Here is a 26,008-nt window from a genome sequence, read left to right as displayed (position 1 = left end):
TTTCATAGTGTTTGACGTTGTAGCATAAATTCAATTAGAGAAACATTAAATCAATTCTTCCATTTTTTAAGTGTTTAAAATAAGACAAATAATCTACCAGGATAGTGCATGTGCATTCCTGGTTTGTTTAAAATAAATGTCAACCTGCTTATTTTATCTGTAACAAAGGACTCATTCAGAAATTCATGAAGTTTGAGGGTTGGATTAGGATTAGCTACACTTAATGTACACACTACAGATGACATTACATATAAATGTTTTTTGCGGTGTTTGATATTTTATTATTTTCTATGGCTTCATAACCACGTTAAAGATGATTTATTTTGATTCTAGTTTATCAGCCAGAGATACCTGCTGGACTCTTTATTTTTAGTTCATATTGGTTTTCTATGGACCTCTCTGGGTTTCTCAAAGAGTGTATGAGCATTTTATTCTGTTTAAATTCCAAACTATCTAGATTTGAAAACACAATTACAATAGGAGTAGGAACTGACTGACCTTTGTAATAATTACCTTATTTATTTATTGTCCGTTATAATCTTCAACTTTATTTGTTTATAACTTATTTTTTTAAGTATTTACTTATGTGCATGTGATAATATTTTTGTCTGTATTTTTCTTCCTTTGTATTTTTTTAACCTCTTTATTTCTTCAACACTATTTCTGCTTGTCATTTTTACATTTTTTGTATGCATTTCTGCCTCATCATGCAAATGAGGAAGGGCTGTGTCTTAGAGAACTTCTGCTCATTGGTGGGTTAGCATTTTACTGCAACGGTCGAATCTACAGGAGGAGAGGAGAGTCTGAAGTCGAGTCTGAAGTCAGTGGCCTTTTCTCAATTCACAAGTACGTGAGTACGGACTCGTGCAGAAATGCATACAGAAATGTAAAAACGACAAGCAGAACTAAATAGCGTTGAAGAAATAAAAAAAGAGGGTAAAAAATACAAAGGAAGAATAAAACACAAAACACAAGAAACACAAAAATATTATAACATGCACATAAATAAATACTTTAAAAAAAGTAATAAATAAATAAAGTTGACGATGTGGGAGATGTAATGGACAATAAATAAATAAATAAATAAATAAGGTAATTTTTTGCAAAGGCGAATAAATAAAGAAGCTAATTAAAAGAAATATATACATTTATGTCTCACTGTATAATTTAATTTCTACCTACATTTATTTGTTTATTGTATTTTGGGGGGACATTAATTTTATGCTTATTTATCTATTGAGCATTTATTTATTTATGTATTTATTTCTCCATAAGTTTGGTCCGTAAAAAAAAAAAAAATATATTAGAATAAAAACTTCAACACCCATAATTCAACGCGTCACCACGAGACCGGATCTGCTTCGCGATTGGTTAGCTAATATCTTTTAAAACAGTGCGCGGGGTGCCGTTTGGTAATGCGACACAAACACAACAGGAAAAAATATTGATAAGTCCTTTTCAGACTGTTGCTATGTGGCGCATATGTCAAGTCTTTCCGTCGTGAGGACAACTTTTTCCGACATTATCGAAGGCTTCAGGTAAATTCGGGTTAACGGTAGTCTGCCGGAACAATAACGAAGTTGATGAATTCTGGCGACGTAGCCATTAGCTTACCACATTATTTGAAAAAGGTTTGACATGCGTTATCTTCTATTGATTCATCTATTTAACAGGAGTCGACATGAAGTGTTTGAAAGTGGAAGAGTACATCAAAAGGACCTCTTCCGTTGAAGAGACGACGCTGTTGTACCAGGAATTGGAGGTTGGCATAACGGTCAAATGTTTTTAGTTTGGTAGCTTTTCTAATGAAGGACCCTAGCTATGTCTCACGTTTAAAAAGTATCTGTTCTGTTTGAGTGTAACTTCTTTTTTCTGACTCTTAAACTCTCTGTTTGTATTTTTTTCCAGAAATACACTAGTAGTAATCATGGACAACATGCACGTCAGATGTATGACAGAATTCTCAGAGCTTGTAACCACCAGCTTGGGCTTGGATCCTGTCACTTTGACCACATCAGCGAGTTAGTGAGGCTGGTTGAGCTGGCTCTTCATGCTTTCTATAAGTCTGCTGAGATTGTGCCGCAAAGCGGTCCATTATATATGGAGAAGATCCTCTTCCATATTGTCAAAAACCTGGTGTCCCTAGCATCACACTGTATGTCCCGTGATTTGGCTGGATTGCTTTACAATAAATTGTCCATGGTACATCAGGTATGTATGGGCTACAGTGCCTGTAAGTTATCTTTGACTTGAATGGTTGATACAGTTCAGTGTTTTAAAGATGCATTTTATTTTTAGCCTGTTTAGGTTATTCTCCAACAAGTTATGTAGACTTTTTGATGATAAAATGGCTCCTCTTTTTTTTTTTTTTTGCCTTTCACCCTTAAGAAAAGCAAGGAAGAACGGCTGAAATGACCTTTCTCCACTAAAGGTCACTTCAGTCGTTTGTATCTGGGGTCCCATTCATATCGTCATGATCCAGATTTCACAACCACACATCCTTTCTCCAACGTGGAGAATGGTGAATAAAGGCCAATTTATGCTTCGGACACATAGCCTCTGCAGCCATCAAATGTGTGTCTGTCCATCACCTTAAAAAAATCCTGACTACGCAATGGACGCATCAAACTGGCGCAGACCTCAAGCGGAAGTGTGCAGACAAAAAGCACCTGTGATTGGTCCTTGGTATTCCATTCCGGCTCTCTGTCTGGTCGTTCTTCTCGATCAGGTGCCGTGGTGCGCCATTTTTAAAAACTGAGGAGCTTCGGAAGTACAACCACTTGTGCGATGCCTCAGACAAATTATATAAAGATGCCAAGTTCTTTGCCAATACGAAGTTCTCGTGACCATCTGCCGAAGTTCTCGAATAGGCTTCCCTAGAAATGCCAGACCGACGGTGCAGAAGCATATCAGCAAAACTGGTTCGCGACCAGACGCAAGTGACATTTGATATGTGCGGTTGCAGAAGTCTAATCTGCCCTTAAGCCAGTGGTTCCCAAAGATTTTCTTTTGGGCCCCCCTTTGGATTACAATAAAACTTCCAGCCCCCCCAAAAAAATTTGTTTAACCAGATATAATAAACCTATACACATATTTTGTTTTCAAACTCCACTGAACTTTATTTCACACTTAAGGTTGCAACAAAACAAACTACACCTTTACAGTGGAACACTTTTGTGTAACAGTATTTTTTTCATAGTTCTATAATGTAGATTAGAAGAGGATTCTTTGTTGTCTGTGTTATTTTAAACATATTTCTTTTTTTTTATTTGTAACAATATTTAACTTTGCTATCATCAATACATTAAAAAAGCCTCTGTGCAAAATGGAGTGAAAACATTGAACAGCTCCCTGAGAGTTTTTTTCTTTGTACTTTAATCCTCCCATCTTTTCAGTGGCTGTAGTGAGCCTGCTTGTTGCTGCAGATCTTCTCAAATCTGGGTTGCAGTGTCACAACTGTCCATTATGCTCAGTCAAGCAAGCACTGTTTTTTTTTTTTTTTTTTTTTCTTCATTCATCCATACCGCTTCCCGCGCCCCCCCTGTAATGGCATTGCGCCCCCCCTAGGGGGCGCGCCCCACACTTTGGGAACCACTGCCTTAAGCCAACGTGGGATAATATTAAGATTCTGGAATGAGCTCAATCATGTTGGAAAATTGTAGACTGCTAAATGTGGGTCTCCCGCAAATGATAAAAGTTGAATTCTACCAAACCTGGCTAGAAAAGCTTTACATACTAAACTGTTAAATATGTCATGTTGTGTATCTTCAATCCTATATCAAATATCCAGCTAGCCTTATACTAGAAGCTTCTAGGCGGCTACAGCAAATTGTGTAATCGTCACATAGGAGGAAGCTGGTTAAATTCATCAAAAAAAAAAAAACTCAAAAGTTTGCATTCATAGCAGTGATGATTGCTTTTTTTTTTTTTTACTGCCAATGCATCAGTTTTTGAATAATTGTATCTGCAATGCATCTAAAATCCAAGTTGTTTTTATTGTTGATCTGATGGTATTTTTGTTCTCACCTGCAGGTTGGAGAGGATTACACTGTTCTTGTACGGAGCTGTTTCTCTGTATTTTGGAATGCCCTTTCTGCTGCTAAAGAAAGGAAATTACCTTGCCTGAAAGAAAACCTACACTTGCAGCTGCAAGCAGGGAGCTTCCTACTGTTGCTTGACTCTGAACCTGCAGGTCCTGCTTTCTCTAAAAGCTCAGCATACATGAGTGATGCCATTTCTGTGTTTAACAGTACCTGCAGCCCGCTGACCACAGAGGATGCATCTTTTCTCCTGAAAGAAATAGAAGCAGTTTTCAACAGAGCTTTAGCTTGCAGTCAGACCTGTAAAGGAGGGGTGGAAAAGAAAGCTTTGGAGATGTCACGTTTGTATGTGATTTCTGAAACGATGCTGCTTGCGGTGAAGTCAGTTTGTAAGGCTGGTCACCACAGTCTAGCCTACACCTTCTTAGATGAAATTGAGAAGAAGATTTTGAACTGCATTGGCTCTCAGTGGATACCGCTGGTTCTTGGCAGATGGGGAGTAAAGATTCACTCATCTCTGACAGCTGGCAAAGAAGGTGGTCAGGCTTTCACAGAATGTGCTAGAATCCTGAGGGCTCTGTCAGCTGAGGTGGGCCACAGTGAGTGTCACGCAGTTCTTGAAGGTTGTAATCTGGTGATATGGGCTGTTGGAAGCGGACGCAGCAAAGGCCTAAGTGGACTAGAGCTGCTTGCTCTGTTTTCTTTTCTGGAGGAGCATCAAGAGTGGTTAATTAAAATGCTTAACAAGGTTAGTGCTACCTGTATAAAGTTAAAAAAAAACTGTATTCCTAATGTTGGTAAAAGATGAACACAAATAAGATTTTTTATTTATTTGCTTTCTTAGAATTCAGAATATCAGGCTGAGGGCAGCAAGCTGCGAAAGTCCCTTTACTCGTGCCTTTACCACAGCTTCGTGTTTGCCAATGGGAGCATGGTCACATCACAGGTAATTTGTTGGATTTCTTGAAATGGCAAAAATGTTAATTGATCGTCAGATTTTGGAATATATGCAGTAAACTGTGTTTGATCTATTTTAATGCATTTTTTTTTTTTTTTTTTTTAGAAGCTCTGACAGGAAAGACTAGTTGATGCTGATGCTTCTTTAAAATTTAACTTGCCCCAAAATCAACTTTTTTGCATTTAAACGGTCTATGGTGTTCCATTTTAAAGGCACTGGCCTCTTTTTACACTTACATTTGAGACTTACTAGTTCTTTGATATTTGTCCCCTGGTGCGATTTGCTTTACGTATGAATTATAACCTGCCTCGGCCTAACCCAAATACAGAAAGTTTCAAAGTCGGTTTGGACTTGGCAAAACACCGTAGTAGTAAACATGGAATCAAAGTCAAACCCATTTTGCTGTTTGTTGCTAACCAGGACTGTTGCCAACAAACTGTGGATCTCCTTCTGCTTAAACGACACATCCGCTGACACAGTCCCTAGTTAACGTCTCGTAATGTACATATAAAACACGCTGCTTTTGACAACAGATTATTTTGGTACTGTTATTATAGCATAAATATGCAAAATAGAGGTGCTGCAGGAAGGACTCCCGTTGTAGTTTTCCTTTATTTGCAGTTTGGTGTTCTATCCCGCAGTATTTCTTTCTAAGCCATTAGAAGCACTGAATGCGTGGCTTTGTTGGGAGTTATAGTCCACTTGCAAAATATACATTTTAACTATGTCCTGAACCTAACAAATAATAATTCCTCCCATGGTTTGGAAAAATGAGCAGACCAAACGACCTTTCTTGTGCGAATATACCCTTAAACTGCAAGAAAAGTACCTTGAAGCGAGCAGCTTGAACTGATAACACTGCGCAAAGACTCTTAACCTTCTGTGTCGAGGGGGTTCGTGGGAGACTTTGGTATAATTACTAGTGTTCCTCCCCTCACCAGCTATGCTTTAATAAGGCTAGGCTAATTTAGGACACACTTATTAAAGGGTAAAAAAAAAAGTTAAATCCAGGATCTGTGTTTATATCTGATCTGTTGTACCTAGTTGGAGGACAGTGAAACGCTGGACAGGGTTCTGCTCTACTGCCAAGCAACAGCTGGGTTGCTGATGAATGAACTTCACAAGTTGTCTAATGAAAGCCTTCTGAACGAATCAGGTGGGTTTTATTTGTAGGTTTTTAAAAGGGTTTTGTCAATGTGACTGTCTTTGAAATTGTTCCATGATTCGTAACCAGCTGTACATGTTTAATCAATGCTGCTGTTAATACTGTGTTTTATAGTGACTGCTGTGAGCAATATGGCTTGTGGGATGTACAAGAAAGGCCTCTATGAGCAGGCCTTCACGCTGGTGGAAATTGTCTGTAGAGCTGTGTGCAAATATTTCCCAAGCCAACTTTCTGCTGACAGGGTGAGTTTGTTGGATGGGATCTGTTTTACTAGACACTTGTGTTCATGTATTTGGTTAAAAATGTGTTTGTTTGCAAAACAGTTAAAACTACCCTTCATGCTGGCTGTGCAAACTTCCCGGCGGGCTGGACAACTAGAACGAGCGCTAGATTGGGTCATCCTGTGGCTGAAGGCCCTTGGGGACCAGATCACCACTCACATGGCTGAACCTGTCTCCTTTTGGGTCAAAATAAAGGGTGATGGTGCACTTAACAATAACGAGGACTTAAGACTCAGGTACAGAAAAGTATTAAAGTAGCTTCTCTTAACCTCAGCTTTAAATCAATTACTTATATTTTTTGAATATTCATCGCTTTAATAAAAAAAAAGTTAAACATTTTGACAGGTCCAAAATCTAACTATGTACTTCTACGGTAGTTTTCTGATAGCTTCGATACAAAGAGGTTCTGTACCAGTTGAAGTAGTAGGATGAACTCACATTAGACATAGATCAATGGTTGCTGGATCCTAGTAGCTCTGCCACAGTGCTGAGAAATGTTACATTTCTCAGATTCAGTCCGAAACAGAAAAGCAAAAAAATGATTGTAAACATCTGTTAAGCATTAATTGTAACTCAAGGAAGAAAAGGGCTCAGGTGTTGCTGCTTTCCTGAAAAGCAGCAACTCCTGAGCCTTTTGAGGAAAGTTAAACGTTTGCTAAAGCTATACATTTACTAAAAAATTATGCTTTTTTTTTTTTTTTTTCAGTAAATGTATAAACATAAAAAAAGAAACGATGTGTACTTGTTTTTTCTTAAGGACGTTACGGGATGGTTTTGGTCCTGACATTCCTGAGGAGAAAGTCATGCTGTGCCTTTTGGATGAAGAGTTGCGTGCCTATAAGGAATCAACAAAGGACATGGCTCAAGAACGTTACAACACTCTCTGTGATTTATTGGAGATATGCCACGAGGAGAGCTCCTATTCCCATCTACGTGCTGTCTACCTCTGTGAAATGGCACAAGTGGTGTGTTTCCAGGACTTCAGCGAGCAAACTGACTGGTAATTACTTTTATTACAATGTTAAAATGTAATTTACAACTGGATTGTGTTTACAAATTGACTAAACTGGATTTGTTTGTTCGGTTGTTTTGTGTCAACACAGCATGGCAGTTGATTTTACCCATGAAGCTTTACGACTTCTTGATGAAGAACCAGAGACTCCAGAAAATGCTGACAGGCTGAAAGATGATAAAGCACAAGCCTTACTCTGGCTTTATATCTGCACTTTGGAGAAGAATATGCAGGAGGTAATCCACTCTTTCTGGATGTCATCCTGGCATATTTTAACTTTTCTGGAAATGAATGTTTCGTTGGTGTTTTAATTACCTTGATTATGGCGTCAAATTCAGAGGGCAACGCACACGCCTCACCTAGCAATCTTAGCTGAGCTCAGCCCCTCACCTAGAAACTAAAGTAAAGAAAAACTCTACCATAAATACATTACATCTTGCATTGAATTTATTATTATTGGAATAAACACATGCACATATCAACATTGACTTTAATAAATGGTAAAAATGTGAATACAATCTACTTACACTGAACTGTAGCTGAAAAGATGGACAACCAGGAGTTCCCTTGGGACAAAGTTGCATTGAAAATTGGAAAAGGATACTACTTCTATAAATGTCTTGATATTTTTTCCTCATTCTTCTGACCTAAAACAATTGAAACCCTTACTAGATTTACTCTTAAAAAAAAAAAAAAAAACACGACACAGACAGACATTTTAGAGTTGTGAAGATTAAACAAGACAGTATAACCTTGCAGAAATATTGCATTCAGCATTGCCTTGCTATTTTGTGCTGCAAGATGCATCAAGCACTTTCTGACTCCGAGGTGGCTGTGCAGAGGGAAATGCTAACGGAAAAGTCAAACATTGGCATGCTCTGTGGTAGTAATTCATCTATACTTAAAAACTAAACAAACAGTATGATAGAAAGTTTTAGCTATTCTGAAAAGGGTTACTTTCAAAACCTTGATGCCAGTAACGGGCCCGTCAGCAATTTGGGCTTGAGCTTTGGCTAAATGCTCCTTAAACCTTTCTCATAGTGGCTGTTTACTTTTTTTTTTTTTTTTTTAGGCCATTGAGAGCGATAGAAAACGGAGAGAGCTCCAAGAAAATACGCTGTGTGTCACTGATCCTGTGGGCAACAATGATTTTGATTATGAAAACAAGAAGAAGACACAAGAGAGTGCTCTGTTGTACGAAGGGCTCAATTTTAATCTAAATGCTGAAAAGAGTAAGTCTTCTGTTATCAATCTGATAATTTTTCTTTTTCTGTCCTTTGTAGAACATAAATAGTCTGTTTATACTTTTAAAACCTTTTCCGTTTTCCCTAGAAGTCTGTCTGTCCTAACATATGTCTTGTATGTAATCTATTTCTGCTGTCCCTCCCTTTTAGAGCTGTGTCAGCCACTGGAGCAGGCTCTGACCATTTGGACTGACCTTTTTAAGAATCAAGCCATGCCTGGTGTTAGAAACACCAAGCAGACCTGCAGCTCTCTATCTATAGCTGCAGCTCTATTCAGACTCATTGGAAAGGTAACAACAGCAAATGTATGAAAAATATGGCTTGGTGTCTCCTTTGCTTATTTTCCATTAAACACAAAAAGGACAATGACTTCATACATAAAATAGGTTTTTAGATATAGATCATTAATTTGAATAACAAATAAAACAATAGAAATACTGTGAAAAACGTATACATGTTCATTATCAATTGTCTTGTTTTTTGGCAGTGTGTATTTGTTTTATTTTTAGGTTTATTAATCTCAGCTTTATGCAGCATGCTTTCAATTTTTAATCTCTACTTTTAAAAGAAATGTTATTTTAAGGTTGCATTTATAGTTTGTTTGCATTTATGAATGGTTTTGATTATAGAAATCTTTTTTTTTTTTTTTTTGAAACCATCAAAGCCACTGAAGGCTTTGGAGGCGTACCAGCTTGGAATAAAATTTTCCCATGAACTTGCTGATACCCGTAGTTATGCTGCCGCTCTCTGTCAATCTGCCAGCATTCTCCTGGATTTGGGCACTCCTGAACTGGCTCTGGTAATTCACTTTTTATGATCATCCCTAATGTAGTTTGCATATAACACGTCTAATCCATATCTTATTTAATTTAAATCTCAAGGCCCAGATAGAGGAAGCTGAGAAAACACTTGCTTCTGAAACCACCGATGATGGTCCTTCAGCCCTTTTCATGCTGGTTGTCTTGTTAAAGGCTCAGTACTTCTACATCACAGGACAAGTGTGTGATTGTTGAATACTCGCTTCATCGCTCAGTTTAATGTTACTGATGGAGCGTTTTTGTTCATGTTTTAGATCAGTGAGGGAGTCCCTTATCTGTGTCAGGTGCTTAAAGAAGTAAATAACCAAAAACCGTCTAAGAGCTGGTACCTGCTGCGTGCACAGACTCTGCAGGCCCTCAGCTCCTATTTGAATTTAGACATTGTTCAACTGCCACAAGCCCAAAGAAGCCTAATTGTGCAGCATGGTGAGTGAAAGTATTAATGACCTTTTTTTTTTTTTTCTTCCCTCTAAATGTCCTCACATTTTAGTTTTCTCTATAAATGTTTAGATGCAAGATTAATTGAAATACTTACACTTTTTCATTCTAGAAATGTAATCACCAATGTGTTTTCTTCTGATTTTATGATACATTTGATTTATTCAAATGAAGTGAGTCAGAAAATTTGACATTGTTTTCATAAATGTTCTGTCATCAGAGTGAGAAAACCTTAGGTTAAAGAGCACATTGATGAGCTAAGGCTCGGAAGAGGTCAGTTTCCACAGTGACCATAATCATAAACTTGGAGTATATACTGTAGGGGATTTATGCAAACATACTATTTCATTGCATGCATATATTCAATTCACCACTGTATCCAAAGCAGGTTGAATTTTGATAGTACGCACAAGTATGCATACGACTGTATATGTTCTCCATCAACCTCATAACTGCAACAGTTTAGTTTAATCTAACTCTGTAATGTCCAAAAAAGCAAATGTTTGATGCTGTATGATTTTTTTTTTTTTTTTTTTTGTATGTGTTTCTTCAAACCAAAAAAACCCATTTATGTTTATCTTAGGTATAAGTTCCCCTGATTCTTCCCTATATGAGGCATTGAAGCTGCTCTGTAGCCTGCTGGTAACTTTAGTGGGAAAAGGCCTTTATGGGAACACATCAAATAACGCAGAAGTGCACTTCATCCATCAAGGTATGATTTAAATTTTGTTTCTCCACATTAGGACTCTCCTCCTGTTTGTGTTTGTCCTTTGTTAAGAACAGCCCCCTCCCAAGCTTTCTTGTTCTTAACTAGGAGACAACCTTGTGGTGAAGTGGCAGCTGCTCTCACAACTCCTGAGCTGCTCTGCAAAGCTGGTCGCTGTGAGACGCAGCTCTGGGGCTATTAACGATGCCAGACTCCAGTGTTTAGAAGCCCTAAAGCTAGCCATCAAACTACAAGCACTCAACCAGTATGTAGATGGGTTTATACACCATGCTCTGATATAACCTTCTATCTTAGTTTTATTAGGTACAAGTAATGCAGTAAATTCTTAATGCAAATAAGTTTCATTTTTTTGTTCTTTGTTTTGTTTTTTAAGCTGTGTTGAGCTCTTGGTGGTTAAAGCAGAATTGGAACTGATGCAGGGAGAAGCAGAAGAAAGTCGATCCAATCTGGATTTTGTCAAAACCATTCTGGAGCAAGACACGGGTATGTGAAAGCACCAATGCACCAGTTCAAATAGAGATTATGCCAAACCTAAAATAATTGGAATGTTGTGAGGAAGTTTTCTTTCTGTCACACATTTCAGAATGAAAATTCATGATCTAGGTCCATTACACAGAATTAAGTTGTTCCAGCCTTCGTTTCTTTTATGTTTGACTATGGCTTAAATTAATAAACAAAACAAAAATTAAGCCTGTCGGTAAATAAGAAGATCAACCTGTTGCAGCCCTAGGAAGGTGAAATTTCTGCAGTTCCAGCTAGTAGGCAACAGGGAACTATGATCCAAAAAGCTGATGCCATAAACGATGGCATGTGAGGAACAGCCCTGGATGCGTCACAGGTGTGATTCTGTTGATAAAATTACTAGAACTATGCTTTGGCAAAGGGAACGTTCAGGGCTTTCAGCACCACTCTCTGTCGGTCAGCAGGGATGAAATGTTTCTTCTACCTCTGTCTCTGCAGTGTTTCCAATCCAATTATTGTCAAATAAAGGCCTGTAGTGAAGCAAGAAACCTTTACATTACTTTTGTAAAGTTCTTATGCATTTTAACACTTATTGTTTTCTAGTGGTTTAAATCTCAATATAATCCTGAATCTGTCTTCTTTTAAAGAGATTTCAAGGATTTTTGTGAATTTTTGAAAAGACACACCCTCTCCACTTAAAGAAAATTAAATAAATGTATATGTGCAACTCTGTACCAGCTACCGAGAGGGAAAGCGTGATTGTTGCTGAAAAGTTAAATCTTAGTTTCCGTTAAAGTTCCACATACTCCACATCAAAAAGATTTTTCCCTGGCTACTCTTCCTTGTGTCAACTAGTGGTTCAGAGTGAAATGTAAAGATAGAAAATGCCACATATAGTGCTATAGCATGTCCTTGGTTCTTACAAAATCTTTCTATGAATTCATATTTGACCTGCCCCAAGTTTTAGGTGTATTTTTAGTTCACATTGAAAATTATTTTCTTTCCTTTTTCCCTTAGATTTGTCAGATCAGGTCAAAAGGACAGATGTTAAAATTAAACCAAGAAAAGGTCGTCCTGCTCAAAGACCTCAGTCCCCAGTTCCATTCATGGAAGATAATCTGAAGGAAGATGATCTAAAGGACTTCTTGAAGACCAGGTGGACTGTTAAAGAAGTTGTATTGAAGAGCGTGGGCTCTTCCCCTCCATTGAAAGCCCCAACTCTGCGCTGGCTCTCCTCCCTGTCCCATGAACTGGGTTGTCAATTGCCCTGCTGCTCAGAGCCGTGTTTAGGTCACGCCTCTGCTCGCTGGGCAGCCACACGGGCAGACCTTTCTATTCAGCTTGATCCAAACAACCTCAGCATTCCTTCAAAACTTCACTGGGCAGCCTTAGTTCGCTGTAAAAATGTAACAAGACAACTTCAAGAGAAGCTGGCTCAGCTCTTCCCTGACCCTGCAAGAAGCAGCTCCAAACCCTCCCTGATGCAGGACGTGGAGGGTCGTGTATACCTGAGTATGGCTCAGACTGAACTCCAAGCAAAGGCCAACAAGGTCTGTGGCTTATGGAAAATACTAGAAGCTGCCTTTGCCTTCCTTGATTCCACAGTCTCTCCTGACCTTAGACCTGTAAGAGCGCATTTGATGGCAACCAAAGCCATGGCATCACTTATGGTTTTGGCTGCAAAAAAAGGCTGCCGACCCGAGGAACTATTTTCAAACACCTGGGTGTGGAATACACCAAAGGAGCACAAGGGAATCAAGTCAGAGCAGAAATCAGCTCCACCCTCCAAAATAAAAAAGCCCAAAGCTTCTTTAAAACAACCCGATATTGCAGAGCAAAAGCAGGAATCAAAAAAAGTCAATGCCGTCAAACCCAAAATTCAAGTTACTAGCTCCTCAACTAAAGGAAAGGTCCATGTTCCCATGACACCTGTAACTGCCAAGTCCAAGACTGCTTCTGGAGTTTTTGATTTCAACACAGCTGTTCCTACTTTGGCTTTCACTCCTGTTCAGAAGGTCAAATGTCCTGCTTCAGTGCAGAAGTTACCAAGAGCTCCTGCCAAAGTGCAGTTTCAAGTGTATGAAGAAGTGTCGGATAAGGTCCCGCCAGTGCCTGCTGCTCCCAAACGAACAAGGAAGGCACGCTACAAGGTAAACAAAAAGAGGTCTTAAATAGTCTTGATAAAATTAAGTTTATTTTTCACTTTAGAATCTCTCAACCTTTTTAAAACATTCATAGTCATATTGGTCTTTATTACACTTGCATACTCTAAGCAACCTTTGTCTTGTTTGCTGTATCTGTCAAAGTAAACGAAATAAAAGCTTTGTTTCATTAAAAGCTGTCTGTAAATCCCATCACAGGTAGAATTCAGTGATGAAAGTGACTCAGAAGCAGCTCCCCAAGCACAGTGCAAAGGGCCTGATGAAGTCCCTAAAAAGCAAAGCAGTAGAAGAGCTAATGCTAAAAAAACCGTGAATCCACCTGCAGAGAAGGCCGCCCCCAAAAGGCAGAGCAATGCAAAAAGGAACGTCACTGTGCCCTCTCTGACCTCATCTGAAGACGAGGCTTTGCTCTGTAAGCCAGCAGCATCTGGCAGAAGAGGAAGAAGCAGAAAACAGCCATCTAAGACCGAGGACACCCTGGAAGAGCCTGACTCCATGAGGACCATTGTGGAAGAAACTGGGGAAGTTCTCGATATAAGCATTGAGCAGCTCAGGACATCAGATGCTGAGGAAGAAGGAAATGCAGCAGCAAGTAAAGACAGTATGTATTTAGTTTTCATCATTTGAGACCATTTCATGCTTCTTTTTTCTGCCATCTCTGACCCCACTTTAAACTTTTTCATTTATTCAGGTTTAAATTGTTTTCAGCAGAGCTTATTTGTTGGAATCGTGTCTTGAACCAAATTTCTGTCCTCAGACTTTGACTGCGAGGCGCTGCGGAGGGATATATTCTGTTTTGGGAAAGAAGGGGTGTTTGAAAAGAGGCACATTGACCACCTAATACAAGAGCTACCAACTAGCATCTCTCACACAGACAACGGACCAGGTAGGGGACTCTGATATGCTTTTTTATTACACTGCTTTAACGCTTAGAAAAGGAAACTCAACAAGAATTTTTGACTATTAGAATAAAGGTGGTGTGATAGAAATGTCACTGTTGAGAATATTGGAGCGCTTTATTTAGTTTTTCTTATTCCTGTTCCTCAGACGATCTCTCCTTTGAGGATGTTCAGTCTCTGCTGCGCTCAGCACTGCTGACTCTGCAGCACTTCCCCTGTCCAATAGTCTACTCAAACCTCTGTGCTCTCCTCGCCTTGACCACGGGTCAGAGTGACCCTATAAGTACAGCCTTATTGCACGCCCAGTCTTTGGGAGTCACCAATCGTCATCGTACAATCCGCCATATATACAATTCTCGCCAGTAAGTCGATTTTAGATTGATTTAACTTTAACATTTAAACTTTCTAGTTATTTTAAGGAAAGAATTTAACATTATTTGTTTTTCTTATAGTAAACTGAAGAAGGCATCCAGTGATTTAACAGAACAAATGGAGGCTCTGACTGTAAATGAGCCTAGTGGGACTGCGTCCTTCACTTCTACTGAACAGATGCTGTCACAGATGGAGGAAATATTTTCCTTCCCCACTGCAGATCTTGGTTCTTTCCCCCAGAACCTGTGCCAAGAGTTTATCGAACAAATTCAACAGCTTCCAGCAGGTAGAAACAGTTTAAGCTCTGATATCTATTCTGCTAGAGTTCAGAGAATATTTACAGGTCTCCTACTTTTCTGCTGTTCATGTACAGGTGTAACTGTGTGTTTGATGTCTGTGCTTGGAGTGAAACCTGGGGAAATGGGGGAAAGCATAATGCTGTCACGTCTGGAGAAGGACTCTGCCCCAATCACACTTCATATCTCCACTTCTAGACAACAGGTTTGTCTGGTCATATGATTCGCTTTTTATCATAATCATTATTTTGTCATTATAACTGTTTTAAAAGTAAGAGCAGTTAAAAAGAAAAAGAAAAATTACTTATTTCGTTTAAAATCTTTCCAAGTTGTTAATACAGAAATATTGGACACAAACAGAAAATGTTTTAATTATAAACATATGTTCCAAGCAGATTTTATTACACTGTAAAGGACATTTTAGAATCTACCGAACAGTCCTTGGATAATTGGTGCTTTTTAAAACAAAGGGATGATTAATTGATATTTTAAACATTTTCATCAGTATAGGATAGAGGAGAAATGAATAGATACATTTAGGCAACATGAGCTAAAAAATAGTCTTATTACTCCATAGGAAGCCTTTAAGACTTTTACCGTTTTTTTATTTTAAATTTTACCCAGTCACGCTTGTGTAGATATGTTCAATATGCAATAGCAAAGGACTTGTTTGGTAAATTCTAAAATGCCCTTTCCAGTTTAATTTAAAAAAAAGAATTTTGAACAAGGTCTTCAGCTGCTTGGATGGACTTTATCAGTCATCTATGACCAAAACTTATGGTTCCTTTTGGCCAAGATCAAAGTTCAAGGGGACTGATGGCAAAATCAGATGGGGAGAAAATGAATAGTGTATCGATGGATTTTCCAATATAATGTTTTCCTAAATATCCACACCTAATTAGAAGTGAACATTTGTATTTATACCAGCTTTTTTAACAACTGTCAAGCTTTTATTATGAAGAATAAATTCATTTTGTCATTTAAAACCCTGATTTTAATTTTGGGGTAAAGGTTTTAGTACGCCATCTGATGGTAATTTTTTGTAAATTTTGCTGCATTATTCTAAAGCACTGATTCCCAAAGCTGGGGTTATGACCCTATTTGAGGTTGCAGATCAACAATTGTGGGTTCTCGAGACCCTTTTAGAGAAGTTGAACTAAATAATAAAAAAGGCACTCATGAGGCTTTTTTTGTGTTTAATTAAAGGGATTAAAACATCACTGACAAATGGACCGAACCAAATACACATTAGTTGTTGAGGCTGTTTTTGTTACTAGCATTTCATTTAATTTTAGTTAACAGGGTTTTTAGAATTGTTCTAACCATAAGTTTGGGTGATGAGACCGGAAGCTTAAAAGATTGGGAACGCCTTTTCTATAAGGTCTCTGTTTATTACTTTTAAAGTATATCCTGAGCTTTCCTCTGGTAACATAAGACTCCCTGTTGCTGTTTTTGGCCATTATCAGAAACTCTTCACTTTAACTCCATGGCATCACATCCATTCAGATCTCTCTGCCTGCTATAGTGATTCATTTGTAGGAAGTTTTCTATTTGATTTCATTTTTTTTGTGTGTGTGTGTGTAGCTGAACATTAGATGCCTGGTGGAGGAGATGGAAAACATCTTGGCAGAACAAAATGTTGTGAGCTGCGTCCTCGACAAAGCAAAGTGGTGGGATGGCCGCCGAGCTCTTGACTGTCGAGTTCAGGTAAGGGATTACCACTGAGAGGTGCTGCTCATTCACCCATTCACCCAATCTATTCATTGAGGTGACTTCATCCCTGATGCCAAATGCAATCATTAGATTAGAGATTTATTTAGCAGATATTAGTCTCCATAACCAAATGCAACTGTAAGGTTCTTCTTGATCAATTGATTTCACATGAAGTTAAAGTGCTCTGCAATCTTTCAGCAACTGTTAAAAGAAATGGAGAGTTTGCTCGGATGCTGGAAGAGCCTATTTTTACCACCTTCACTGGATCCAGGGCTCTCGAAACAGGCGAAGGAGCTCAGCAAGGCTTTATTGAAGAGAGGAGTCACTGTTAGTGAGGAGATGTTGAAGGTATGTTTTAGTTTGTTTTTTGTTGTACCATCTTGTTGGTTTAAAAGCAATTGTTTAAAAAAAATGTATGCTTTTTTTTTCTTTTTTTTTTTTAAGGTTGTGCTTTCAGCCTCTTTGTCCCTTTCTGAAGAAGACCTTAGAAGATTTGGATCAGGATTTGCTCCTAATTGGGACACAGACTGTGACCATCTTTTTCACAAAGCAGCGTCTCAGCTCTCTGAGAGAAATGACACCAGAGGCCATGTGGTTCTTATTTTGGACAAGGTGAGTTTGAACACAAGACCGGCTTTATGCTGCTCAGACATCGAACGTGTTTAATGCTTGCCGACCTGTGTGTATCGCAGTACCTTCAAAAGCTGCCATGGGAGAGCATGTCCTTCCTAAAGTCTCGCTCTGTTAGCCGGATGCCTTCACTGCATTCTCTGATCAGGCTGAACCTTCAGAGGGAGGTGAGGTTGAGATTATCTGTGCTGATCCCCTTCCTGGATCAACATTTATGATTTAACGCAGCTAATTTCCTTCCTCAGATGGATTCTTCTATCTTGAAAAGCGGAGTGGATCTGCAGAAGGTATTTTACGTGCTGGATCCTGATGCCAATTTAAAAAATGCTCAGGAGCATTTCAAGGAGTGGTTTGCAAGGTGAGACAAACATTGAAGAAGTTTTTGCTTAAATGTTCTGTCCTTTAACTCGTAATTCTAATAACCTTTTGTTTTTGAAGTAAACCCGACTGGCAGGGTGTGTGCGGCGTCGCTCCTGAATCAAGACAGCTAGAAGAAGCTGTTTCCTCGAAGGACCTCTACATGTGGGTTTGAGAGGAAGTCATGTTTATTTTCTTTAGATACAAAACCAAAACTATTGGATACAGTTTTCAAGCCCAAGTTAACTGTAGGGAAGAAAAACAAAGGACTGCTGCTTGTTTTTTCAGCCTTAGATTTAATATTTCTAAGAAAGTAGATTAAGAAGAGTCATTAAGCTAAATCTGTAGAAAATTGATGAAACTCAGGAGGTAGAAATCATGCAGATGCTGCTCATTAAATAAACATGGGCGTTTCTGGTTGATTGGTTTGGGTTTGTTTTTCATAATCTGATATTTTCCTGTTCTTGCTTTTAGCTATGTGGGACATGGCGCTGGAGTGAGGTTCCTGGACAGCCAGGCGGTCCTCAAGCAGCAGATGAGAGCAGCCTCGCTGCTTTTTGGCTGCAGCAGCGCCGCTCTGGCTGTTAGAGGCAATCAGGAGGGACAGGGCATCATTCTGAACTACCTCATATCAGGATGGTGAGACTGCAGCTTCTTATACTTCTATTTTCATGCAGTGTGATTAACAGGGTTCTACCTGTACATGTGTTGGTTTTCTACTGGTTTTCTGGTATCCTCTTTTAAGCTATTTTTCTCTCTAGTTTGCCGTTTTGTAGTGTCTGTATGGCTGTTTTGTTTATGTGTTAGTGGACTGGTGATCTGTCCAAGGTGTACCCACTCTAACAAATGATGACCCTGCAAAGACAGACTGGTATAAAGGATGGATGGTTTCTTTATATCATAAAACCATTAGTTGGTACTCCAGGGTCTCTGGGAAGCTTTAGAGGAGTTACATTTACTTGAAGCATCTTCCAAGTATAGAGAATAGTGTAAAAGTAGTCTTTATTCAATAGAATATTAAATTCTATTCTACTGTCCCTTCATTTGTCTGGTTTTTAATCCATTCTTCCATCTTTACTTTTGCTCTTCATCCATCCAGTGGTCCTTACCTCAAAATAACCCTACCCCTCCGTTTATCCGTTTCTACCTTATAAATGCATTTTGATTTATTTAGTTTTGCTTATTATACATCTTGTGAAAAATGAAAATGATTCAATTTTTGCATTTATTCTTTATAAGGAACTCTGTAAATTAGCCCCTTCCTTTCACAAAAAGAACTATAAAATTAACATTTAAACTTAAATTCTCAGTGGATGGCTGTGACCTGAATCATAAATGTTCCCTTTGTTTTCTTTCTAGCCCCTTCATTTTGGGCAACTTGTGGGACGTAACAGATCGGGACATGGATCGCTTCACCAAAGTCCTGCTGGAGTCTTGGTTTTGTGCAGGTCCTGGAGCACCTCTGCTGGAGTTCATTGATGCCTCACGTCAAGCTACACACCTTAAATACCTCAACGGAGCAGCACCTGTGGTCTATGGGCTGCCAATTAACCTGCAGTAGGACCACCAAGCAATAAATACATTTTGCTCCTGAGCTCTATCTTTTATCCAAACCCGTTTTTAAAAAATATTGTTAAATTTTCCAGTAATGTTTTAAAGCTGAATTCACGCATTTATTTTTTTCATTTTGATAAATGAACTCACATGTTAAGTATTGTTTTTGATTTAGAGAATTTTACCATTTCGAATGGAGGCATGCATGTAGCTTTAAGCCCCTTTGAATCGTGCAGTTATGCATTTTAGTGAGCTGTGATCTCATTCTGTTTGTGGCTGACCACTAAACTGTCAGGAATTAAAACTTCCCTTCATGTGTTATTGCAAGAGTAATGGATATGCTCTAATTACCAATAGCTGCTGGTTGGTTAAATATGCACTAAAGGTTGCTAATATTTCTTTTTGTAAAATCTGAAGCTATTTTTATTAAATCTTAATCTGGTTTTGGGGTCTGCAGGTGTGGCTTTGGACCATGATGTTCAGGATTTATTTTGCTAATTTAATAAAGTGCTGATTTAAAACCTGGTTTGGCCACATGGTGGCAGTGTCTCAAATCAGTTTAGTCAGAAGAAGTTATTTGCTCTGCATGGCAGTAAATCTCACAGTGACCTGAATTTATCACATAAACCCCAGTCTGACAAACCTAATTAGTAAAATTAAAAGGATTTTATTTGAAAATTTATAACAGGGGTCTTTGATTCCAGTCCTCAATGCCCTGCCCCCTCAGATAAGTAAAGTCAAACATTTGGGTCATGAGCAAAGTTATAATTTTAGATTTTTAATTCTAGTTTTGAGTTGTAACTATATATTTTTTTTTTCTCTAATTCAGTTAATAAACAAGGCCTTTCTAAATAATGTAAAGTTTATTAACTATTTTGATATTAGATTTTAAGTTGGGTTTTCATTTGTTTTTGTTCCTATTTTGGATTTGGATTTTTTTTTTTTGAAAAATTATTTAAAAGTCTGAAATTGTATTATAAACAATTAGGATACAGATTTCAAAAATGTGTTCAATCACAGTTGACTGAACCCTTTGGGGGAGAAAAACATTGCACATCAGCTTGAAAGGCTTTTAATAAAGAGAAGCAAAAATGAAGGGTATAAACATTTGGTTATAGTTTTTCTTAGTTACAAAATTTTCTCCACGTTTCATGTTATAGATTTGTTTTTGTGAACTATAATTCCCTGAGAAGTTTAACTGGATGACTTGACTACATGTGGAGGAGGAGGCAATGTAGCCATTTGATTCGGTTGTATGGAAGCAGAGCCATTTAAAAGGTATGAATATTTGAAGTTATATTTTTAATGTATAAAGCTGATTATAGGGTGACACCATATGTTTCTAAAATGTTTACATATACATTTTTAAAAATTGGCATTTTGTGAAATGTTGAATTGTGGGTTTATGTGTAAGCGATTATTGGAACAAGAAATAAAAGCTAAAGGAGGTGGGGCTAGTTTCTGGTATCTCAGCCGGTGTAAATGGACTTCTAGCTGCAAAGACATGACAGCTGCTTGTTCCAGTCAAACACTCAGGGCTATTCAGAGGACTGGAGTGTTTGATTAGATTTTTCCTCCCATGTTAAAGATGTTATTTTCCATTTCTTTAATATACTGGGTGATAAAATTAGAAATAATTGAAAATTGGTCTAACCTTTATGTTGAATGGCATTTATGAAATAACATTTTAATCCAAGAGTCCAAAACTTCACATTATTTTTCAATCACACTCTGTTTATTCAACCGTACAGGTTTCTATACTTTCATTTGAACATTTTCTATCTTGTATTTAACAAACATCCTTAAAATGCATGTTTAAACTTATGGGTAAAACATAGTTTACCATCAAATGTAATTGTCATTTTCTTTAGCTAATTGTTTGGATTTACATAGGAGATGGTGTTACTGGATTAAAATATATTTTAAACTCATCCTCGAGAAGTCTACTGGTTCACTGTTATTTAAAGGTTTCAGTAATCCTGCTCAGACATTTCTTTTATTTTACACATTAAAATTTTAGGACATATTGATTATAGTGGCTTTGGTGAATACATGCAAGTAGAATTTACTTTTTTTAATCTGTAAACACTAAAGCATATTTAGAATTTGTTACAAAGCTTCTTCTTTCCATGGATTTTTTTTTTTTTTTGATCCTACACCTTGCCTAGTGTGTGTTGTGGGAAAACTTTAAAGGATGTTTTTTTTTTTTTTCGCTATTACATTTACTAATTAAGTGTTGTGCATTTTTATATTTATAACAAGATTTAGAAATCATTTACAAGTTGTGCAAATCTATATGGATCAGACAACAGCTTTACGTAAGATAAGCAACAAATCAAACCTGAACCCAATTCTAAAACCTCAGGGATGTGTTTTTACCGAATACAATTTGACCACAAGGGGGCAGTATTTCAAATATCGTTGTGGCTCCATTTTTACTCGGACGAACAAGTGATGGGTCTACTCCTTAACAGTCAACCGGTGCATGACTTTGGTAAAAGCTGCCAAGGAGGAGTTCATAGAGGTGAAAAAGTATTTAGCCGCCAGATCTGTGATAACCATTTTATTAAACGACATTGTAACGGAAATATAAGAAAAAAATGCCTACGCTACTAAATATTCGACAGAGGTTGATGCATATTCTGTTTTATATCGGTTATCACTATCACAACGGAAAATATATATATATATATATATATATATATATATATATATATATATATATATATATATATATATATATATATATAATAAAGAAAATTATCACGTGTGTTTTCACCTTGAGACCAAAAACTCGGCGCCTTTTATATTTAAAAGCTGAGCTCTTGGTATACTATTCTCCATCTGAAGATGTGTCCCCACTCCGCCACGGCGGCGCGGTGCTCTCTGGGTAAATAATGGTGCGCACCCAATGCGGTCCTTTTACTCATCACGCTTCCAATATGGCGGTGAATCTCACAGACCTCTCCCTTCCTCAATTAGAAGGACTGAAGAGCCAACTGGACCAGGTATTTTTTTGTTTATGTCATTGGAGATGCGTATTTACATTCCACACGTCCTATACAGAAGCATTTACCAGGGTTTAAGAAAATCGACTCACTGCCCTGGGATTGGATGCCGTTGTTATCCCGTTAGCATGTTAGCACCATGCCTTTCTCGGGCTCATTTCTTTATGGTGATGTTTTGTTTCAGGAGGTTGAGTTCTTGACGTCTTCTATAAGTCAGCTGAAAGTTGCCCAGAACAAGTTTGTTGAAGCCAAAGACAGCTTGAACGTCTTGAACCCAAACAATAAAGGTGCGTAAGGTAGCAAATGGACTTCTAGAGAACATGCAATGCAATGCTTAGATTCTCGGGAGTACAGCTGGCATGGAGTTATAGTTTCTCTTTTGCTTATAACATTTACTTGTAACGATGCTTTCTTTGTTTTCCCAAACAGGAAAAGAGTTGCTTGTGCCTCTCACCAGTTCTGTATCCTTTTGAACAGCTTTCCTGGCTCTCACTATTCCTACACCAGGGGTGCTACAGTCCAGTCCTCCAGAGCTACTATCCTGCTACTTTTTGATGCATCCCATTTTTATCACAGCTGAATTAAATGAGTGGCTCCTTACCATGCCTATGCTGAGCTAAATGAGGGGATTAAGCCTTTCGATTCAGCTGTGTAAGAGAAGAGATGCATCTAAAAGTTACTGCATGGCAGCTCTTGAGGACTGGACACCTGATCTACACAATCACCTGGACAGAATTACACGTGAAAACAAGTGCTTGGTGAAAAGAAATGCTGACATCACCAGTTGTCTCTAAATGGCATTGTTTAGTTATATTTTGTTGCATTTAATTGTCATGAACTGTTTATATCTGGCAGTAAATGAATTAAAGGGTGATTTTCTAAAAGCCCTTACTGTAGCTTGTTTTGTCTGCTTTCTAACCCTCAGATTACACATCCTCCCGCCCCGCTCTCATACGTTGTGTGGAGCACTTGTGAAGTCATGTTACTCAATGAGAACTGTTCCACATCTACGTTCATCTTCTCCATTCACTGTCAATATACAGAGCCAAGCTATTTTTTATTTTTTTTTTGCTCTGGTCCGGCCAGATTAAGATCTGCAATTGCACCAAACAGGAAAAAGATCAGATTTGTCAAATTGAAATATGGTAACGACAGATTGGTAACTACAAATTAGAGCATTCTTATATATTCCCAGAAATTAATGGCGTTTAATTCATTATTGGATGCAAACTATTGGTACTTCAACATACCGGAAAGCAGATCTCAATCAAAATATTAATTTTATACTGAGAGGCTTAAGAGTTTCATCAAATTCCAGTAATAACAACTTCCAATAGCTCATCTCACAACTTCAAAACAAACTTATCGCAGGCATGGATGAACAGATGCTGATTTGGAAGTAAAGAACAAACGGATTTTGTATTTTGTATGATTATTCCAAATACAGAGACCGTAAAATAAAAACTAATGGTTTGGGCAAAAACCTGTGTAATAGATGCTGATGGTGAGTTTTAATTATGTCAAATCTAGTGTTCATTACAGCATGGTTTTTCTCCTGTGATTGAAATACCGCTCCGAAGCGCACTTCGGAGTGGAGCAAGACAGCTGTAGGCTTTGCTTTATGCAGGCGGTCTGGAATGGAGCGGGGTGGTTACGGAGGATGTGGGATTTCTAGGTATCGCATTGATTTCAGCAGCTAACTGTAAGTTGCCTACTTGATATATCCCACCTGCTAACAGATGGGAGGTTGTTTGTTTTTTTTTACCTCCCCTGACAGTCATCATATTGTTCTGTCTAGTCATTATGTGTTCAAAGATGTGCAGCTTTTAGAGATCCTTCACCATTGATTCTACCCAGATGTATGTCCCTGGAATGTTAAATGACGTAGAACATGTCTTAGTGGATGTGGGGACCGGATATTATGTTGAAAAGGTGACATATTTTCTTTTCAGAGCATACCATTCACATCCATTGATAATAAAAATGAACATTGATCATGCATATTTGTTTTTTGTAGAATGTGGAGGACTCTAAAGCATTCTTCAAGCGTAAAATAGACTTCCTCTCGAAGCAGATAGAAAAAATCCAGCCAGCTCTTCAGGAGAAACACGCTATGAAACAAGGTAAAATGAAGAACTTGTTTTCCCTCAGAAAACTTGAGTTTATGGAGTCGCACTCGGATATATTTTTTTTTTTTACCTTTTGAAGATGAAGCCAAGAAAGTGGTAAATCCGTTTATATATGATTAAACAAGGGACAGATGCAGAGCCAGGTTTCTTGGAGTAACTTAACTTTTTTGTGTGTTTATTTCTGGTATATTGATTTGAGTTTTGAAAAAAATTATTCGATTAAAAGGTGACCAATATTTAAAAAATAATAAAAATTTAAGGGCAAACATGATGCTGTTTGAATGTTTTATAACAGGCATCCCCAAACTCGGTCCTCATGGCCCCCCTGTCCTGCAGGATTTAGAGGTTTTCTTGCTCCAGCACAGCTGATTTTAATTGAAAGCTGATTAACAGGCTTTTGGTCTACTGCAATCATTATAACCAGCTGTGCTGAAGCAGAGAAACCTCTTAAACCTGCAGAACAGGGGGCCTTGAGGACCGAGTTTGGGGATGCCTGTTTTAAAACATAGCATACACCAATTTAGAGAAGATTATTGTTAACTCACAACAAATGCTTCTGTGTTGCAGCTGTTATTGAAGTAATGAACCTGAAGATCCAACAATTACAACAGAGCCAACAGGCGTCACAGATGATTGGAAGCACTAAGGCCTAATCAGAAGACATGATTGAGCCATTTGGAATTAGACATTTTGAAGTTTATCCTCACAAGATGACGTAAAATGTACAATTCAGTTTAAATTGTTGGTGTGATAGTATTAGGAGGATCTCTTGTGTACTTGCAATAATTTCAATTGAATAAATTTGGTGTTACCACACTATATTTCCTGTGGCTTATTTATTCCAACTGGTGTTTTAAGTAACAAGTCTGTCAAGTGAAGCTGTTAAACTTTGCTTAACTTTTTATTTTGGTGTCTGGTTTGTCTGTAGGCTTCACGATAGTCAAAAGATTCGATTTTCTAGTTATTTTTTAATAGTGGGAAAACTAGATTTGTAACTTTGCACTAGCATTCCTCTGTTACTGTGGTCAGTAAGGTAGGTTTGCCTCACTAGATAAATACATAATTCATGACAACACCCCTGTGCCCTATTGTTTAAGAAACATAAAAGGTTTTTAAAACAAAAATTTTAATTTTAGAAGTTTCCACATGTATCTTTGATAACTGATCATTAGTAGATTTGCCTTTTTAAACTGTTTGCCTTGGATCAAATATTTCTGCCACTCCTTTGTTTCCCAATTGGATTGTTTTTTTTTCATGGGCTTGCAAGCTTCAAACATTAGTTTGAATTTCTTCAGACCTCAGAGCATGACTCCAAGTAAGAGATCTTTGTCCCTGGGTGCGTTTGTAAATTCCTATCTGGTGTTTTATGTTTCTTTTAGGTATAGGCCTTTCAGCTGATGTTTTTAAAGGCTTCTGTTAGCATCTAAACCTGTTTTGAGCTTTTCTTAAGTTGCACGTTCACACAAAAACCCGTTTGCCTTTGGGGCACGTTCCTTTTTCAATGTCACCATGACTGGACCTTCTTTTGTTGTGTTTTTTATATACTGCAGTAGAACAGATGTTTGAGGCAACTGCAAATTGTTTCCAGTGATTAACCAGACTTGTGGACGTCTACATTTTTCTTCCTGACATCTTTGCATATTTTCTTTCAAGGCAGCAGTGTTTTGAATTAGGGCTTAAACCGTATCAACAGGTGTGCCTGTAATTTAGTAATTTATCCAAACAATTTCACCTCCTAATTTA

At 37.9% G+C, this 26,008-nt stretch overlaps 2 protein-coding genes across 3 annotated transcripts; both read left to right on the top strand.

Moving 5' to 3' along the window:
* The first annotated feature begins 1,376 nt into the window (after positions 1–1,376).
* espl1 (extra spindle pole bodies like 1, separase) lies at positions 1,377–19,653 on the top strand. Of its 2 annotated transcripts, none has more exons than XM_038275223.1 (32): positions 1,377–1,538; positions 1,674–1,762; positions 1,909–2,211; positions 4,033–4,788; positions 4,885–4,986; positions 6,043–6,154; positions 6,278–6,405; positions 6,487–6,680; positions 7,202–7,444; positions 7,548–7,692; positions 8,529–8,688; positions 8,851–8,990; positions 9,365–9,499; positions 9,582–9,698; positions 9,773–9,944; positions 10,540–10,668; positions 10,771–10,927; positions 11,057–11,166; positions 12,163–13,295; positions 13,506–13,899; positions 14,065–14,193; positions 14,355–14,568; positions 14,659–14,864; positions 14,952–15,079; positions 16,459–16,581; positions 16,786–16,935; positions 17,032–17,199; positions 17,280–17,384; positions 17,463–17,575; positions 17,656–17,739; positions 18,049–18,213; positions 18,934–19,653. In XM_038275223.1, exons 2-32 carry the CDS (start codon positions 1,682–1,684, stop codon positions 19,133–19,135), a joined length of 6,498 nt encoding a protein of 2,165 aa, XP_038131151.1. In that variant the 5' UTR covers positions 1,377–1,538; positions 1,674–1,681; the 3' UTR covers positions 19,136–19,653. The 2 variants fall into 2 exon arrangements, with proteins under 2 accessions (XP_038131151.1, XP_038131150.1); XM_038275222.1 differs by having other exon boundaries at positions 13,506–13,908.
* A 2,322-nt stretch (positions 19,654–21,975) lies between these two features.
* Positions 21,976–25,086, top strand: pfdn5 (prefoldin 5). Its single transcript, XM_038275256.1, has 6 exons — positions 21,976–22,136; positions 22,321–22,423; positions 22,566–22,597; positions 23,994–24,068; positions 24,154–24,259; positions 24,833–25,086. The coding sequence occupies exons 1-6, from the start codon at positions 22,026–22,028 to the stop codon at positions 24,916–24,918; spliced, it is 513 nt and encodes a 170-aa protein (XP_038131184.1). The 5' UTR covers positions 21,976–22,025; the 3' UTR covers positions 24,919–25,086.
* Positions 25,087–26,008: the final 922 nt, after the last annotated feature.

The sequence above is a fragment of the Cyprinodon tularosa genome, unplaced genomic scaffold (assembly GCF_016077235.1).
Source record: "Cyprinodon tularosa strain WSP-4 unplaced genomic scaffold, ASM1607723v1 ctg95, whole genome shotgun sequence".
NCBI classification, from domain to species: domain Eukaryota; kingdom Metazoa; phylum Chordata; class Actinopteri; order Cyprinodontiformes; family Cyprinodontidae; genus Cyprinodon; species Cyprinodon tularosa.
This window is presented reverse-complemented; position numbering and strand designations above follow the sequence as displayed.

What these genes read in the sequence shown, in the direction of transcription:
- espl1 (XM_038275222.1), top strand. Translation starts at nt 1,682, where the DNA reads ATGAAGTGTTTGAAAGTGGAAGAGTACATCAAAAGGACCTCTTCCGTT. An exon ending in TGTTGTACCAGGAATTGGAG is followed by an intron (nt 1,763 to 1,908) that starts GTTGGCATAACG and finishes ATTTTTTTCCAG; the next exon opens with AAATACACTAGTAGTAATCA. An exon ending in TTCAGCGAGCAAACTGACTG is followed by an intron (nt 7,445 to 7,547) that starts GTAATTACTTTT and finishes GTGTCAACACAG; the next exon opens with CATGGCAGTTGATTTTACCC.
- pfdn5 (XM_038275256.1), top strand. Translation starts at nt 22,026, where the DNA reads ATGGTGCGCACCCAATGCGGTCCTTTTACTCATCACGCTTCCAATATG. An exon ending in TGAAGAGCCAACTGGACCAG is followed by an intron (nt 22,137 to 22,320) that starts GTATTTTTTTGT and finishes GTTTTGTTTCAG; the next exon opens with GAGGTTGAGTTCTTGACGTC. An exon ending in TTGTGCCTCTCACCAGTTCT is followed by an intron (nt 22,598 to 23,993) that starts GTATCCTTTTGA and finishes GATTCTACCCAG; the next exon opens with ATGTATGTCCCTGGAATGTT.